This window comes from Biomphalaria glabrata, chromosome 11 (genome assembly GCF_947242115.1).
Source record: "Biomphalaria glabrata chromosome 11, xgBioGlab47.1, whole genome shotgun sequence".
Taxonomy (NCBI): Eukaryota; Metazoa; Mollusca; class Gastropoda; family Planorbidae; genus Biomphalaria; species Biomphalaria glabrata.
In genome coordinates this window covers 21,614,651-21,634,233 of record NC_074721.1, presented here as the reverse complement: position 1 = coordinate 21,634,233, position 19,583 = coordinate 21,614,651, and the positions used below count along the sequence as shown (strand labels likewise).

Here is a 19,583-nt window from a genome sequence, read left to right as displayed (position 1 = left end):
GATGATTGCGAAGTGATCACATCCCTGTAGATCATTGCTAACTGATCATTTAAAATCGCCCAGAAGTCTGGGGACGCAAACGGTGAGGTCATTGTACGTGAGAGATCCAGTTCCTGGGTGCAAGTAGGTCATTGTGGCATCATTAAGTATGTATAAATCATGTTGGAGGAAGATATCCTCCAGCATACGACCTCTTGTGTCAGTGTTGTTGGATCCCCACATAGTTTTATGGGCATTGAAATCTCAAAGAATTATATAAGGCCGAGGGAGTTGTTTCAATAGGTCCTCCATGTCTGTTGGGCTTTCTTTTCTTTTTGGAGGTGTATTTTATGGCGTTGTTTTCTTCTGCGGTGGAGGAGGAGGAAGGGGTGGTCTGATTACACCTCTGCTGGTGTTCAAACTCTGGCATGACTTCCACTTGGAGATCACATATTCTTCTGCATTGTAAAAGCCAACCAGGGTGTACATTATTATCAACTTCTACGAGAAGTTCCGATGTCTTGTGTAGCTTAGATACACTCTTGGGCTCTCCCACTACTGCCTTAAGTCCCTTTAGATGAGAAAAGGGCTCTGTACACCTGACCACCAAAAATGATGGCCAAGTAGTACAGCTTTTTGTTGCCTCCTCCTTTTTATCATCAATATGGCGTCTCTTGCCCAGACAAAAATCTGGGGCAAGTAGTTTTTTGATGTTTTTTTATCCATATATATTCTTGCTAGTTCAGCACCTGTGCTCCCCACCCGCCATCGAGTCCAACAAGCGGACGGGCCATTCGGATGTCCAGAATGAGCCCGCCAGGGCTACACAGGTGCTATACTCATTCAGCTGCTGCATCGGATATGTGTCCGTTACGGCAACTCCCTGATTGACCCTCCAGCAACTGCCCTCCAGCAGACCTATGCCAGTAGCTTAACGTGACCAGCCAGTTAACCCAGAGTGGGCCATCTGGGCCTCAGGTCTAGGGGAACTTGGAGCCAAAGTATTGTGTTGTGGTGGTTTATCCTCAGATAGACACCTACTCAAACACCAGGATCTCTTTATCCCCCCTTACCCATCGCAGTCCATGGCAAACGGACTGAGATAAAGAGGAGCAGACACAATGATAGAAAAGAAGTAGGGCAATTTTGAGCTCCAAAAGTGCTAAGGAAAGAGGAACGCAGTTTAACGTCATGTCTCGGGACAGACGGAAGGCAGAGATGAATTGTATTTAAAAATATATATAATTTAAAATGATAAAATAACAAACGGCTAGGCCTAGATATTTATTTTTGCCTAGTATAATTAGAATAGCAAAACATAGAACAATAAATGTAGATGTAAAAGATGGTTTAAGATGGTAAATGTAGAATGAGAACAAGAGAGGATGAAGGAGGAGAATGCTGAGGATTGTTAATAGTGGCAACAATAAACCTAATGAAATACTCAGAAAGACACAAAGATAAACGCACATGCTTCGTTCCATATGCTAGGACAAATTTGTAAAAATGCTCCTTCTTTCCTAGTGCTTTTAGAGCATGGAAAGGGTTGAGTCACGCACGCAATGCCTATTTCTATCTTAAGGTTTGCCAGCAGACAATAGCTAGCTCGGGAAAGTCCAAGTTTGCATCGTCTTTTCAATAGAGAATTTATAATTGGTCAAAATTGCAAACTATAATGTGTTGAATGTCGTTAAGCTGTAATTTGATTGGTCAGATTGGTTGGCAAAGAAATAATAGTCACGTGATGACACTAAAGGCTGAGGAGATTTGAGAAATTCAAGTCAGTCTTGAGTTAGTTTTCATTGAAATAAGACACAAGTTATTTTAGTCTTAAAATACTATTATCATATTGTGTAGATCAGATAATCCAGTAGAAATATATTAACCACTTCATTTAATTACAGTTTACTATTGTAATTATTGTTAATAGCTGATCCATGTTTTAAATTAAAAGTTTCTGTATTTGACAAGGAAAGGTTTCTTCAGTGAATCTATTAGTAATAAACTTAGATCATCTTATCAGCTGGCCATTTCTAGATGATCATCTTATCAACTGGCAATTTCTAGATCCCTGGCAATCACGATCAGTAGTTCTTCAATTCAAGTCAAGATTAAATTACATAAGCATTTTGAAGAACACATGTGACCGTGATAGGTTGCCTGAGCTAGCCAGGAAAACCAGTGACTTGGTAGAATTTAAGTCATTGGTTAACTTGCATGACTAAATACATGACGAGTAGGACGTAATCATCTTCTTTTTTGAAGTAATGTCTGTATTTTATAAGATATTTGTATTTTCCTTCAAACTTAAAAAAAAAAGAAAAATTGACAAACAATATAAAAGGTCATTTAGACCACAAGGTCTTCCTTAGCTACAAATAAATAAAGGCTATCTGTCTGATGTTGTTTAGATCTTAAAAACTATCAAAAAAATTTATAATGTTCTTAAAATAATTTTTGACATCATTTAATGATAAACTAAAGATAGAAATTTATTCACTATATCAAGATAACAAAATTCCTTCACTTAGTGTTTTAATTTCCCAAACTGACATTAGAAAACAAATTATAAAATTTACCTAGCCTTTTCACAAGGTTTACACTTTCCTTCTTGGTCTCTTTAGTATTCAGAGCAAAGTAAGGATTATCAGTAGCTATAAAATCATATATACAAGGAAAGTTGTCTGTTCCACAATAATTGCGAGCGGCTGTCAGGTTATTTGGGTCAAGCTCATCCAGAAACATAGGAATGAACTCTGGGTGCTGGTAGTCTTTGTTACCTTCCCCTGCTTCATATATGAAGACAGTTGTGGATGTGTTGATGCTATCTGAATAAAAAATAAATCAAGTTTTAAACGCAAGCAAAGTAAAAAGAAAATACACTCTGCACATTCATATTGTTACGAATCTCACTATTCAGGCTCTCTGCAAACTGCACCTTACACAACCAACGTAAAGAACTTGACAACTCAGGGCTCCAAAGTAACGTAACACTTTAATAGTTGAATAAATAACAGCCAATACTGTACAATTGGCAGCACGTACACTGTACAAATATCTCTCCGATAACACTGTTCCGCAGTATCAACTCTTGCACTGGCCTCTCCGTCTCGTTCCGGGCTTGCAATGGGTTCAACAGTTCAGGACTGACTTCACACACTAGGCTCGTTGTGTCGGACTCGATCGCAGACCAAGATCAAGACGCCAGCCGTCTCAACTGTACTTGACAGTACTCCGCACTGAACCATCGTAATGCTCCGTACAGAACCACACCGCTGAACTGTGCTGTAGTCGACCGGACTGTAGTGAACCGGGCTCTGAACCCCTGCCGTGAACCTTGCTGTAATGAGCCCCTTTTCTCGACCGTCTTGACTGCGATACCTCCGCTCTTATATAGGGTCCCTACTGGCCTTCTCGAACCGGACAGAACGCCGCTCGACGTTTCCAGGTGGTCAGATGACTACAACTCTCGTGACGCTTCTGAGCTCTGTTCACGAACCGCCGTCGATCCTTCCCGAACCGCCGTGTTGACACTCGACTCGGCTGACCATCGTAACTCGTCACGGTTGACCGCTCGTCTAGCGCTGGCCTGGGGCGATTTGCGTCGGCTGACTACACACACACCACTACCCCCGTTTGTGCCACCACCAGGTTTATAACACTGCCCCCTCCTTAGATCTGTCCGTCCCGGACAGAATCGACATCATGACATTGGCTGTAAAGTTTCATCGCTGCAGGCGGGGGTCGATCAGTGGCAGTTGGCTTGCCTCTTGAGCTTGATGGAGCCATCCATGTTGCAGTCAGCTTCCTTCTTCTCCTCCAGTTGGCCTTCACCTGTTTGCCTCGGCGTCGTGCTTTCATCGCCACCCACGTTGAATTTAGTAAACGTTTTCTTCTTTTCCTCCAGTTAGCCTTCATCTGGTTGCATTGATGTCGTGAGCGCATCGTCATCCATGTTGCACTCAGGAAAAGTCGCCTTCTTCTTCTTCTCCGCCAGTTGGTCTTCATGTGGCTGCAGTTATTTCTTGGTTGAATCACCATGCACGTTGGACTACGCAAACGCCACCTTCTTCTTTTCCTCCAGTTGATCGTCCTCTTGTTGCAGTGACGTTTTGGTTGCATCGCTCTCTTGTCTGTCGGTACTGAGGACAGCCACTTGACACATGGAGAGGTAAAGGATGTAAGGGCAGGGATTACCAAGATTGTTGACCAAAGAGGTGGCTTCATAGGGCTTTGCGAAGAAGGACTGGGATGGGCTTCAAATCCACAGGACAGGGAATTGTGGGACAAGTCATCATCTTCAGTCTTGTCTGGGGGGCATGCTTGTGGGGCAGGTTGGTAACACTCCTCGTGCAAAGGTCCCTCGTCTTCGGCTTCAGGCTCCATTTGGCTTTCTTCACCACCATCAGGACCTCTCTCTCTCGTCTCAGTATCGGGACAATCGCCTGTTGGTTTCAGACCTGGTCGATGACTTTCATCGTGCGAATGTCCATCAACTTCAACGTCAAGCTTCCTTGGATTCTTTTCACCACCATCAGGACGTTCCTCTCCAGTCTTGGCAGCCTGACCAACGTCTGTTGGGTGCCGATCTAGCTGGTATCTTCCGACTTGCAATTGTCTCTCAACGACTTCATCAGGTATCATTGGGTTCTCATGATCACCATCAGGGCTTCTCTCGCTGATCTTAGCATCTGGACGAACGTCTGTAGAGTCCAAGCCTCGTCGGTAGCTTTCATCATGTAAACGTCCCTCAGCAACAGGCTTGTAGGCAAACTCAGCGTTCTCTTGATCTGTCTCTTTCGGCTCCACAAGTCTGTACTCCTTGTTTTCGGATTCACAGGCAGCACCACCGTCATCAGCATTGCCATTGTTACTGCTTATTGATTCGCAGCATTGGGTGGGTAATTGTTCAATGTCCAACGATGGTGAATCTCCTTCATCTTTCAAGTCTCCTTGGTCGTACAAGGTTTCTTCCACCACGTCCATCGTTTTCACCACGGGGCTGGTCATTTCCTTCACTGAGGTACCCATCTTTTTAATCTCTCTACAGAACTCCTCGGTGTTCTTCTTCAATGTCACACTCATCTCTTCTAGCATGATACGGGTACTGGTGATCTGTTGCTGCATGCTACTGGTGAGCTGTTCCAGCAAGTTAGGTTCGACTTCAAAAAGATATGTGTCCGGATCTTCTTTTTCTTCCAACATGTCTTCTCGGAGGCGTGCTTGTAAAGTTTCCTTGTTACCATATACCTTCAGCCTTCGTCCACGGAGTTCTTCCTTCAGTTCTCTAAATTCAAGTTCGTACAGCAGTTTCAGACAAGCCATAGTAGATCCGATCCAATCCGATTCCGATCCGATCCCACTTCTGACACCAGTTGTTACGAATCTCACTATTCAGGCTCTCTGCAAACTGCACCTTACACAACCAACGTAAAGAACTTGACAACTCAGGGCTCCAAAGTAACGTAACACTTTAATAGTTGAATAAATAACAGCCAATACTGTACAATTGGCAGCACGTACACTGTACAAATATCTCTCCGATAACACTGTTCCGCAGTATCAACTCTTGCACTGGCCTCTCCGTCTCGTTCCGGGCTTGCAATGGGTTCAACAGTTCAGGACTGACTTCACACACTAGGCTCGTTGTGTCGGACTCGATCGCAGACCAAGATCAAGACGCCAGCCGTCTCAACTGTACTTGACAGTACTCCGCACTGAACCGTCGTAATGCTCCGTACAGAACCACACCGCTGAACTGTGCTGTAGTCGACCGGACTGTAGTGAACCGGGCTCTGAACCCCTGCCGTGAACCTTGCTGTAATGAGCCCCTTTTCTCGACCGTCTTGACTGCGATACCTCCGCTCTTATATAGGGTCCCTACTGGCCTTCTCGAACCGGACAGAACGCCGCTCGACGTTTCCAGGTGGTCAGATGACTACAACTCTCGTGACGCTTCTGAGCTCTGTTCACGAACCGCCGTCGATCCTTCCCGAACCGCCGTGTTGACACTCGACTCGGCTGACCATCGTAACTCGTCACGGTTGACCGCTCGTCTAGCGCTGGCCTGGGGCGATTTGCGTCGGCTGACTACACACACACCACTACCCCCGTTTGTGCCACCACCAGGTTTATAACAATATATATATCTTAATAATCTAGAAGATATTTCCTTTATTCAATACCAAACAGAATAATTATTTACAAATAATTAATTGACTAATGGGTTAATTTTTTTTTTACTAATTCATGGTTTGGTAGGTACATTCATAATTGTTTTAGGTTTCAACTTGATCAGAAAATGGGTGTGGGAGAAATAACGTGTTTTTATGTAAGGAGATAAAACCCAAAATATTTAGCTGTATCCGGTAATAGCCTACTGAATGATTAATTTCCTTTGTTGGTATCAAACAAAATAAATAAAATAATTACCAGTAATTAATATTTAATTGACACATTTTTTTATTAATTCATGTCTTGTCTATCCCAAGGAATATTTGTGCAATGTTTCAACTTGATCCGAGAAAGGGTGAGGAAGAAATAATGTGTGTATACATTTTTTACAACATTTACAAGACAGATAGAGTGAGACTTCAAATAAAAACACGCTAAATTGCTCCTAAATGTGACTATAAAAGTAAAACAAATGAGGATATGAATATTATAATTATCAGAATCTTATCAATTTTACGCATGGACTATACATACCATATTTAAATATTGCATACTTTTTTTTTTTTTCAATAGTAGACCTACTGATAAATGCATGGTTTGTGTGGTATGCGCATTCTTGACTATCATCTCAAAGGTCCCAGGTTTGAACCCTGCCAGACACCCAGGACAAAATTTAGACTTGCTAAGGCCCTAAGCAACATTTAATTTAATCCTTTGCATCTACTTCAAAACAATATTTATAGCTTATGAAGCAGCGGCTGAGTTTTAGGTCTAGGATATCGATTTTTAACTAATAACATAATTAAGTAGATCAATCATTTTTCTTTACATTACAATCATTTTTATTGCTTAAATCTGTGTCTAAAACATGTTTTTAAAATGTTTTTGTAAGGTCCATGAAACAAAATCTTAATAAAATGTATACTTTAAACTCATTTTTCTCAAAATGTTAGTTTTTGCACATGTCATTGTGCTTTACTAGGAATTTCTTCTAAACTACTTGATAGATTTTGATGAAATTTGAAACACTTCTTAAGGACATCATTAACTTTACTCGTACAATGATTTTTTTTCAATATTTTATTTACTTTTTTTTTAAAAGAATTTTTAATTAATATTTATCCTGTTTTTTTAGGTCTAAAAAATACTAAAAATTCAAAAATTTGTAAAAAAGTTAACATACTTAAATCTTTAATTCTGACGTATCAATTTAGAGGATCCTTTTTTCTTATCTTTTAATTCAATTTCATGTATTTCTGATCAATAGTTTTTACAAAATTCAGACTTTTAATTTGTATACAATAAACAATATGGCCACCGTTACCATGGCAACCATCATTCAAAAAACTTATTTTTAGCATTATTTATTTTAGAATATCATTATATGTTACCATAACAAATTTCAAAGGCCTAGCTTCAGAAATAAAAAAAATAAGATTTTCAGGGATACCTCGAAATAAATAAAACAAGTTTTTTTTTGTTGCCAACTATAAAATATAGTTCTGATAAAGTTCGATTGCGTTTGTTTGAAAATGCTTTTGGTCTTGATCCTGCGCCTTGACAACGTGGAAAACTGGCCAGGAATGTAAATACCGACGCTAAATGCGGATATTGCCGCAGCACTCAAAATATTTCCCCAACGATTTGGGGGAAGTTTGGGCTGTAATAGAATACTCTTATTTATTTTAAAAAAAAACGCCCCCATATTCTTTTTGAAGCATGTTGTTGATATATTATGTAATTTTGTGTGAGAGTTAGTTCCCTAAGCAGATTAGAAAGTGAAGAAATGACATAATGAAAATATAAATAAAAGAATATGTAGATCTATATTGATATAACCATGTCATGCATATCGTTGAGTTGCCTTCTTAGTTAAGTTATTACACTATTATTAGTATTAAAGATCTATGCTAGCTCTAGACCTATATTTTAAAGGTGCATAAACTTAGAAGTTTCGAAATCTAAATATATATACTTAATATACTTATAGGACTAGGTCTAGATCTAACTCATTACATTAGGCTTTTTATAATTAGCAGTAGAGATCTATGTCAGTACTCTTGTATTTTATTTTAAAAGCTTGGCTACCTTAGCTTTGGTAGTCCTTACTTTAGTCGAAAGTTTAGACCAACTGAAGAGGTTTTGGGGTCAGACGCGGAAACCGGTGTAATACTTTTTTTTAGTTTCATAATGCTTAAAAAAACATACATACGAAATATTAGACATATATTCTTTGTAATTATTTAGATATAAGCAATTTAACGTGCGTTTTAGGGACTATTAAATTTCACAATCTCGAAGCCATTCGAGATCAGTATTTCCCAGACAACCAAGGTCGATGACGTAGTTTAAGGGAAATTAGGTCAAATTTTTCAGTTTATGGCTTAGCGTATTTCCCTATTCCTTTTTACAGGAATGCCAGTTTCTGAAAACAAAGGCGACTAAAACACACCAATTTATAAAAAGTGGATGTTAGAGTTGGGGAAATTAAGGTCAAATGACGCAATTGATGGCTTTGCATGTTAGATCTACTGTTTGTCGGCTTATTCTTGGTCTAGTCAAGCGAACAGCGTTTCAGCCCACGCAGTACCGCGTGCCTCAATTCATTTTAGTCAAGTTACGCAATTTATGGCTTATGTTACTGCTTCAGGCGTATTCTAGTTCTACATCTACTGCTTTTGATCAAGAGCTAGATCTTCTTTTCTCAGATCATTAATGATGTATGAAGTAGACCTAAAATTAATTAGATGAAGTCTAGATCTAGGAATAGTAGTAGGCCTATTGGATATTTAGAGATTAGACATATCTATATAGATCTATGTAGACTGATCCGATCGAGGTGCTGGGCCTAGATCTAGAAAAACAAAGTTTAAAATTATATACTCTATCTATACACTGAATAGTGATTATTAACCTATAGCCGTCCCTAAATAGGCCAGATATGGGGAAAAAACAACATTAATTACAATGTTGAGCTCATTCAATGTAGTTATTGTAGTACACGATTATATTTAGTTTGAATCTAGAGTCACAACCTCGTACAACACTAGCAAATAGCTTTAACCTTAACCTAGACTTTAAGGTAGTCTGATTTAGATCTAAATTTCTAAAAACAGGCAAAAATTAGACCTAGATCTACCAATTCTATATTATTATTAATATACGAAATATGGATTTTGTTACACTCTTACTTAAATAGTTCTATAAATCTATATGTAAAAATTGAATTTTCATTTATCTCACAAATAGAATCATTAGATAGTTAAGTTAGCAAGTTAATCTGTAACTGTAACAAAGTTTTAAATTGTGTTTAGACTATAAATAGAAGAGATTATCCTACTGGAAAAGGAGTTGTTTTTTTTTTCTTTTCTCTGGGAAGTGGAAAATAAATTGTGGCATCAATATAATATTCAGTAATGCATATAGGCTACTGTTAATGTAGTTATGCAACTCATTTTATTAAATTTTAGTAACCCAATTATTGCCAGTTAATCACTGAATATATATATATATATATTATTGTTATTAAAAAATGCAGAGCTATTCATAATTTAAAGTGTTAAATAAATAAGGCTGGCAGTCGAGTCGAAAGATTAATGAGGAATGCAGTATTTTCCATGGCTACGCAGCCCTAGCTGGTGGTCAATTTAAATGTTCTTTACGACGTCTACGTCTTCCCTCGGCAGTGGATTTTCTTTTGGCCTCTAATGAGTAATATCTATTCCACCTTGCAATTTCTAATAAGTAGCATCATTCGAAGAATGAGATCCAACTCTTATTTTTTTAAATGTAACCCCTGTACAGATCAAGTCATCATTGCAATGGACATTCAAAACTGCAATAACATAGAAATGATCAAAATTTCAATACGTTTCGAAACGCAGAAAGTTGTGTGGTTTGCGCTCCGAACTGTCTTCTCTGTGGTCTCAGGTTCAAACATTGACCACTGCCATTAACTAACATCCTGCTGGAGTTTTGGGCTATGACATAATAATATTAAATCCTGATTCGAAGCTTTGTCTAAACCTAGCAAGTGAAAAGGAACATACTAAAATAATGTTGTGTGTATAATGAAGAACTCTATTAAAATGTGATTTTGTATTTACATTTATTGGTATTTATTATATAAAATAAAATTGTAGAATGTTTCTGTGATTTGTTTCAAAATAAAAACAGGGAATATTAACTCTTCTTGTGTTTCCAAAATGATGAAAGATCCATCTAGTAAACTTGTCTGTATGCCACATGTCATATGTTTTCTGTAAAATAGATTTTTTAAAATTTATTTATTAACATTTATACTTAATTATGTATACATATATATAGAAATAGTGGTTATATATATATATATCTTATATGTTATACTGATTATCTGATCTAACATAAACATCTAACTCTTATTGTTCTTAATAATAATAAATTACTTAGGTTGCAAAGTTCGTAAAGTAAAGTTAATTTGATCGTAATCTTGTACTTAGTAAAGATTGAATAAAATTCAAAGTCGAATTTTTTAAAAATACAAAAGCTTAATTTCCACTTATTTTCCTTATTCCCACCCAGACTAGGCCCTGCGCAATCAGTTTCACATAAGGCCCCGCAATCGTTAGGACCGACCCTGTTTAAGTTTAAGACTTAAAGACATGTCACATATTTAATATTACCAATATAAATGATGACTTATTATTTTTTAGGTCTAAGGTCTAGCCTTATTAATAAGTATAGTAAGGGCTAGTAGAGGGCTATATTAGAATTAGATCTTTTTTCTAAATATATTCTATAGATTTAGCTTAGGCTTTAGGTTTAGTCCTTGACTAATATAATATAATATTTATTTATAAATATCTATGAATAATCTTTATGCTAGGACACTACTCATTAGGTCTTACTACTCTTACAATTAGATCTAGTACTATTACAGAGATATACAAATTCAAGCATTAAAAAATGTTGGCGACTGGGCTTAGACTTAACATAGATAGAGAGGGTAGTCTAGATTACTCTAGATCTACTTAAATCTACTAGTTTATAAACTATTACTCTAGTGTCTCTAGTATAAGTATTAAACTCTATTAGTATTACTACAAGTCAAAGTCAAGTATTATTATTATATAAACTAGATCTAGTGAGTGACTAGTAAAAGTGTTAGAAGGCCTAGCTAGAATTAGATCTAGAATCTAGAAATAGATAGATCTATCCATTTAGTTTTGTTATAATAAAAATTATAATAGACTTATACTTTTAGTATACTAGTATAGTTTATTATTATAATTTATAGTAGATCTAGAATCTACTACTATCTAGATCTAGTCATAAGTGACTGTCTACCCCCTAGTAGTCTAAGTCAAGTCTAAGAGTCTAAGTAGTCTTAGTCTAGTCCTCTCTCTATTAATCTATCTATAATAATTATATTAATTAAATAGTCTGCTCTATAATATATTTAGAAAAAGTAGAAGACTATCTTCAGGGCATTTTGGTGCATTCCATGATAAGTATCATTTAAAATTTTTTGACAGCTAGATTTAGATAAGTATATCATCTGAATCGCTATCAATAACGTATCCAGCCATGTCTATTTTTATTTACATTTTCTCAGTCCATTACAAGACGTCACTTCCGGTTTCGGCCATTGAAGCTGATTTTCAAATCTCGTTATTTTTTCCACTTTCAAATTACTTTTTCTAATATAAATACGCTTTTCTAAAATCTCAAAATTTTAGGAACTAACTTTGATGCTATCTACTGTCTGAATCAATCGCTATCTCAATTTCGAAAAAAACCTCTTCAGTTGGTCTATAAGGCTTTAGCTTTAGCAATAACAATTTTCTGTTGGGTGTCACCAGACTGGTGCGGCCATTCCTTGCAGCCATCTATGATCTAACTCTCTAAAGACTAAAGATGTTCAAAATTAGAAATATATAGATCTAATCTAGACTCCAGTTTTAAAATTGGACTCGAGATCTAGATCTAGATATATTTTAGTATTTACATTGTGAAACAAAGTGTGTGAAAATATCTCGCTCGGATGAATTTACAGAGAGAACTCTTCCATCGGGGAGTTGAAATTCGTCGCTGATCTTTCCATTGAAGTTTCCCATTAGTCCAGTAGTTTGATTCTTCAAACTCAAATCGACCTGCATCATTATGTCGAGAGATTTTACTCCCACAGTTACTTCAAACACAACACCTGATCAAATGCAAATACAAGACAAAAAAAAAAGTTAATCAACGGAATTAAAACAAAAAAAATTATATATCTACTGTCAGTTGAACAAATTCTTGTGTGATTTTAACAACCTGGCCAGATAGACGTACAGTTGTAGGCCTATATAGTGTACTGAGTGTGCAGTCCATAATGACATGACCACCCTGTTTTTTCCCCTTGGGCTTTTAACGGTGGTCAGACAAGAAAATAGCACATCGGCATGGTTAGCCAAGCATGTATTTTACACTATAAAATAGTTATACAGGTGAAATGTTTCTTTAAACTCCACGATTTCGTTTGTATTTCTTTGGTTACTAGATCTAAATTTGAAATTCTAAATCTATGTTAATCTATGTTATTTAATGACATTATAAACTTTATCGGTATGAGATTTCCATTATATATAATAAGTAAATAGGCCTATAATTAAAAAAAAAAAAAAAAAAGAGTACCATTCTTTTCTAAAGGCAAAAATACAAGCACACATAGGCCTATTTATTTAGACATTTTTTTTTATTTTATTGTGCATTAACGTTTATGTAAGAAACATATTCCTTATTACTGATTTTATTATGGATTAATATTTCTACAATGTTTAAAGATTAACATCGAACCGTAGGCGTACAGTCACATGATTTTATCTATATAGGTCTAGTTCAAGCCTCCCCGCCCCCCCCCCTAAAAAAAAGTTATGAAAAGTTTGTATAGTTTAATTAATTTTCTTTAGTTAGTTTACTATATTTTGCAATCCACGATAAACGTTTAGTTTAACTACTTCATTTTAGTTGAAAACTAGTTTTAGTTTAACTTTTAAAAGTTAGTTTAGTTCCCATCACTAAACTATGTATGTATGTATGTATGTGTGTGTTTAATTTCGAAAATGGCTTCAATAATTGTATTTAAATTTTCAAGTAGACCTATATGAAGGCCTATATAAAAGAGAAAAAAAAAGTTTATTGATATGGGGGAACGCGAGGTCGACCTTTGGATAGGTTTCATTATCTTAAAATTAATATTCGAATTAATTTTCTTGAAAAAAAAATGGGATAGATAGCATTCTATACTTTTATGAATTCAGTGGAAATTATCGCTCTCATCCAAACAGAATAACAACCGAGGCTTGGTCATCTGGTACTGTTAAGTTCTAATCATTCTCATCTCTCAAAAGATTGCCACTACTTCTACCACAACTTGGCCTTTGATCATTACATCATGCAATATGCGAAGGATAATGGGGTGTATGAAGTTCTGTAGGAGGAGGAGTACCTCTGTCAACTGAGCAGCCCAGCTCTCACCTTTGGCTCCAAGCAGTTGTCTGCATGCGGCAATGACCACACCCCGGCAAACCGTCTCGACTGACGGGCCAAACCAGGTAAGGGTTAGCCAGAGCTAGTATCTGGTGAAACTATGGTCTCTGTCCACCACCAGCATGTGGTCTAGTTGCGGCTGCATGACGCTCAAGTCACCGAATAGGACTACCAGGGCCATCAAGCATCACCTTACAAACGCTGTGGAACGTTTTGGAGCACTGTGGAACATGTAGAGCACACTAGTCATCCATGCACCCCAAACCAGCTCCAGTTGTCTGGACCTGTTCTGTCACTGTATTCGGCTAGCAATGGGCGAGAGAGTGAGGCTGATTCAGCGGAAATCTCCCTCACTTTAATACATTTTCATCGCACAAGCCACATTCTTATTTCCCATGATAATATTGGCATTCTATTACATCAAATAGAAATAATATAACTTAATACAATTCTCGCATTGCAATATAACTACTTATTTACATATATTATCTCATTTTCAACATGTATGAAGAGAGGGTGGGGAACGGTATAAACAAATATAACCTTGCCAAAATATCAAAATGCATTCTAAATAAACAAATTTATATATTAGATGAAATGAGGGCCAAAAGGCAAAGCCTTTACAACACAATTACACAATGACTAAGAGAAAAAAATTTTTGGAATGAAATGACCCGGGATGAAGTAAACGGGGATAAAATGACCGTCACCATATATATATATATATATATATATATATATATATATATATATATATAAAAGTAAAGTTTCCTTTTCAAACCTTGCGATCTATGGAGCAGATGATGTTTATGTCATCTGTTTGTATGGCCAGCGGTTAACGAGCAAGGTGTCATTTTGCCAACACTTTCCCCAACTAAAGTCAGGTACTCATTAGAGCTGGCTGGACTCGGGGGCGCCCTAAAAATCCCGAAATTCAAATTCCCAGCCTTTAATCGGAATTCGAACCCAGGACGTCAGGTGCGGAAGCCGAGCGCTTTACCACTCAGCCATCGTGCTCCATTTCACCATAGATGATGGGATAATTTGAACTCGCATAAATCGTTTTTCTTTTCTTCTTTTTGTTTTTATTTCTTTTGTTAATTAGTTAATTGAAATTGGCCCGGTTTAGGAGTATTCAAATAAAACTTTTAAAGTGTATCGTCGCCCTTTTTACTCACTGATACAAGAATGCAGGATTGTATGAATAATCGGAATTGTAAGAGTCATCATGCCTTCAAAATGATGCCTACACACAGGGCAGGCCTCAGGCCACTGCAACCTATGCGGCCGCAGTAAGTCCCGCACTTTCACAGGCCCCGCGCTAATTCTAGGTGTAAATTATTTAATTAAACAATTTTAACTTATATATAATAACAGGGTTTCCGCGGTCTCCTAAGTTTCCAGGGCCCCCTTGGAAATCTCCTGAAATTGCAAAATATACGAAAAAGAAATCTCCTGAAATCAATAACATTTTTGAAAACTTATAAAAATCTCATAGGAAATAGACAAAGGCCCTTATATTTACTTACCACTGGAGAATTTCACCTTTACAGAATTTTTTTCAGTATTGTTTTGGCACTTCACTTCACGGGAAACACTAATAGAGTTGGAAGACATTCTGTAAGCTCTACTCTTGTAAAATTCGTTGGTAACATCCTGGCCGTCAACGTAAATGTTCATAGCTAAAAGACAATTGAAACTTTACATTTCTCTAAAGTAGATTTCATAGATAAAAGGTAATTTCAACTTTACATTTGTAGGCTATATTACATTTAATGGCTAAAAGACAATTTCAACTTTACATTTGTAGGCTATATTACATTTAATGGCTAAAAGACAATTGAAACTTTACATTTGTAGGCTATATTACATTTAATGGCTAAAAGACAATTGAAACTTTACATTTGTAGGCTATATTACATTTAATGGCTAAAAGACAATTGAAACTTTACATTTGTAGGCTATATTACATTTAATGGCTAAAAGACAATTGAAACTTTACATTTGTAGGCTATATTACATTTAATGGCTAAAAGACAATTGAAACTTTACATTTCTCTAACTTAGATCTTCACGGCTGGCTAAATGATTGTTTAAAATTTTATTGTTTCAAGCTAAAACTAAAGTACAAATTGCACACAAAAAAAAGCCACTTTCAAGGATAATACATTTGACAAAACAAACCCATTGAAAACATGACTTACTTGTGTTACTTAAAGATAACTCTACTTGAAAACATGACTTACTTGTGTTACTTAAAGACAACTCTACTTGAAAACATGACTTACTTGTGTTACTTAAAGACAACTCTACTTGAAAACTTGCTTCAGTAGACTGACGTGCGGCGAAAGCGGTGAAGACTGTAGCGTTTAAAAGTTGTCCTTTGTTTGACACCACACGCCCAGTGCGAGCCTGAAATTGAATGCAAAATGAGCTGGTTTCAAGAGATAGATTATATTTTGTAAAAAAAAAAAGTCAAATATATTGGTCGATAAATAATATACCTGTAGCACAAATTGTTTTGAAGGTACAGCCAATAAAATGTATTCTCCCCACCCATTCATGGCGTAAGTCAATCCATCCAATGTTGTAATGTGTGGATCTCCAAGGGCAAATGCTGAAACAAAATATTAGCCACCTGATTTGTTTTATGCGCTTTCCAATTTGTAAATTTACTGTTCTAGTCATTACTACTAGTCTGATACTATATACCAAGAACAACTTTTTATATATAGGCCTACTAATGAAATATAAGTATAAGTATCAAAGTGTGAGATTCTGAGCTACTAATGTACACCTGCTATTTGAAACATCAATAATTTGTATTAGAAAAAAATGGTGTAATGATCTGAAAACATATAACACACATGTATGTTTTGGGTCTAAGTACATACGTGAAACAAAAGTGACTTGGACTGAACACTCCATATCAGGAAATAGTTGATAAAACTGATGACACATCTGGGAGGAGGAATGAAGACAACAAGATTTGTGGGCCTCAAGATTGTTCAGTGCTTCTCGTCTGTTGGCTGACGTGAGCCAGGGATCAGCAATTAAAACATGTCCGCCATTAGGGTCGTTCTGAAGGTAGGAAGTAAACCTTGTGGCATGTGAACTGTCACACAGCGAGGGTCGTGGGTAACAACATAACTGAGGAACAAGAAGTCTCTGGTAAATAATCCATGGCTTTTAGAATATCCCTGTTTAGTTTTATCTAATCTAGACTATGAGAATATGTGTGTCTATGTTAACTAATCTATTACTGATGTATAACTTTGAAAATAATAATCATTTTATCCGTGAGGAAAAATATTTACAATTGTGCATTACAAATAATTACAATATTAGATCAAACAGTTAGTAAGAAAGCACACAAAATATACATTCATACTACAGTTTGACTCAAACATTACATGAGACATTTACAACAGTAAGTTACAACTATTAAAAAATTGCCAAAGGAACAAAACAGTTTTTGCGTCTATTTGTTTTTGTGATCGGTGTCTTCTATCTTCTTTGTGATGGTTCGATGATAAAACCATGAACCAGAGGATTATATTTTATGCTTTAAAGTATTATATATTTCTTAGCAATGTTTTTCTCAAAAAGGTGTTCAACTGCCATTTTTTTGCTGCCCATGGTCTTACTAGCTGCATTTAGAATTTTGTAAAGCTTATTTTTATTTTTAATTTTTAATTTCCATACCTCGCAGTGATGTTGAAACTTAAAATTCTGCAGATTTGAGCATGGCATAACATTGACAAGGCTTTTTTTTTGCTAACGCTAAAGCAGGACATTTTTTGGTAGCCTTAATCTTTGTTGTCCTTTTTTGGTCATGTAATATTTGTAGTGAAATTAATGTATTGTACTTAAAGCCTTAAACTATTTCTATGCTCTCCCCAACTACTGTAATAATATAATTTTCTTTCTTTTCTTTTCGGAAGTCGATAAACATTTCTTTGTTTTTGTTTTTTTTAGCATTCAAAATTAAAATATATTTTTTAAAACTATTTTTCGGCTCTTGGAAAAAGGAGTCAAATATAGACATTTATTACTACAATGATGTATGATTCTTTGTTAATGAATCAATCACTTTGATAATCAAATGTTTGCTATTTAAAAAAAAAATTGACTTTTGTTCTGGCCTCCTTCACCCGCGAAGTGACTAGCTATTCATTCCACAGAAAGCAGTTCCACTTTCTCCACGGCGCTGGTGTGTCCAATTTAATGGCAGATTGCTCAGGGTCATCATGTTCTGATTTTTTCTCAGCGTTGACTCCCGAAACCTTTTTATGTTTGGATAAAGCCACAAGGCAGCAGAGGTGAATTCAGCGTTTTCCTTCTCTTAGGTCTCTAGCCAACAAAGCATGATATCATTTATTTTTCTTAATTTCAAAAGGATGTTTTGACTTTAATATATGATATCATTTATTTTTCTTAATTTCAAAAGGATGATTTGACTTTAATATATGATATCATTTATTTTTCTTAATTTCAAAAGGATGTTTTGACTTTAATATATGATATCATTTATTTTTCTTAATTTCAAAAGGATGTTTTGACTTTAAGAATATTTCAAACGTATATACTTAGTTTAAATAATTAATTAAAAACATTTTTTCCTGATATATTTTTTTTCATTTGAAGAACTTTACCTTATTTCTTGAATTGCTTGGTAGAAATCTGTTTTTAACTCCTTGTTTGATAGCATAGCAATCTATGTCCCCTCTAGTTTCATACAGATCCCATTGAAAACCAAGTCGTTCACTACTACAAGGACACTTGTACAGTTCATTCATTTCATCACGATACAAGTCTGAGTCTTTAAAAGCCGAATATTGACACAGGTATTGTCCACATTTCTGTTCAGGTCCATCAGCGTAGCCAACATTAAATACCATAACACCAGGGACATTCAGGTCTATATCAAATAATAATAAAAGAAAAAAATAAAAAATACTTAAAAAAACACCACAAGGCTTTTTTTTTACATTAGGCGTAGTTGTATCAATTAGTTTGGAGCAATCATGTAATTCAATTTGTAATAGATCTAGACTAACAATAATAAATCTGTGCGATTGAAAATAGCAATTGTTTTGTTTTAGCGTAATTTCAATACGCTTTGACCCTTTCACTTGTCTGGAGCAATAGAGAAAAGGGGGGAGGGGAAGGGTTATCTGGGTGAATGTTACCGTGATTGCTTTTTAAATGCATTTATTTAAAAAATAGTTGAACGAACTGAATTCGAACTCGAGGGTACAAGCTTCTCAAGCCAACACACTACCCACGGTGTCAGGGAATTGCTTTTGAAAATAGAAGGTTTTATAGTTATCTATTTAGAGTTAAAAACTTTAAAGTTTTCTCTGAACAAAGTATAAAAGGGGGCTAATTTAACTTATACCACTACATCTGTCAAGTACAATTTTTTTCCTTTGTTCAATATGAAACAAAATTATTAATCTCAAATAGTTAATTAAATAATTTATTTTTTAAATTTATTCTTGTTTTGTCAGATAAAAGAAAAAAAAAGTTCAAAATTTCAGCTTTATCCTAGATTAGGTGTGAGAGATATAACGTTAACCATTAGAGCTGGGTGGACTGAGAGGCGCCCAAGGATCCCGAAATTAAAAATCACAGTCTTCACCCAGATTCGAACCAGAAGCCAAGCGCTTTATTAAGTTTATTAATTAATAATTCAAATACTGTGATAAAAAAATCTGACCAAACTGTGAACTGCCAAGTACAGAAAGAACATTGGGATTAAGTTTTGTGATATCATTTTCCATGTCTCCTGTTGTGAAGCCAATGGCAGCCGGTGCAGTGCTGGTCCAATGATCTTTACCTTTGTGGTAGATAAATATAATGTGTCCTGTCTCTTTTTCTGCAGAAATATAAATATATATATTTTAAATAGAAGTGTA

The 19,583-nt window shown here is 35.9% G+C and overlaps 1 protein-coding gene across 1 annotated transcript in view; it reads right to left on the bottom strand.

Moving 5' to 3' along the window:
- Positions 1 to 19,583, bottom strand: part of LOC106079337 (uncharacterized) — a 141,602-nt gene that overhangs the window by 19,920 nt on the left and 102,099 nt on the right. Inside the window, exons 19-26 of the mRNA XM_056045505.1 lie at positions 19,385 to 19,543; positions 18,318 to 18,583; positions 16,557 to 16,812; positions 16,167 to 16,279; positions 15,951 to 16,074; positions 15,192 to 15,344; positions 12,140 to 12,337; positions 2,559 to 2,807 (exon numbers count right to left, since the gene is read on the bottom strand). Of these exons, the coding sequence (XP_055901480.1) occupies positions 2,559 to 2,807; positions 12,140 to 12,337; positions 15,192 to 15,344; positions 15,951 to 16,074; positions 16,167 to 16,279; positions 16,557 to 16,812; positions 18,318 to 18,583; positions 19,385 to 19,543 (1,518 nt within the window). The remainder of the gene's footprint in view (positions 1 to 2,558; positions 2,808 to 12,139; positions 12,338 to 15,191; positions 15,345 to 15,950; positions 16,075 to 16,166; positions 16,280 to 16,556; positions 16,813 to 18,317; positions 18,584 to 19,384; positions 19,544 to 19,583) is intronic.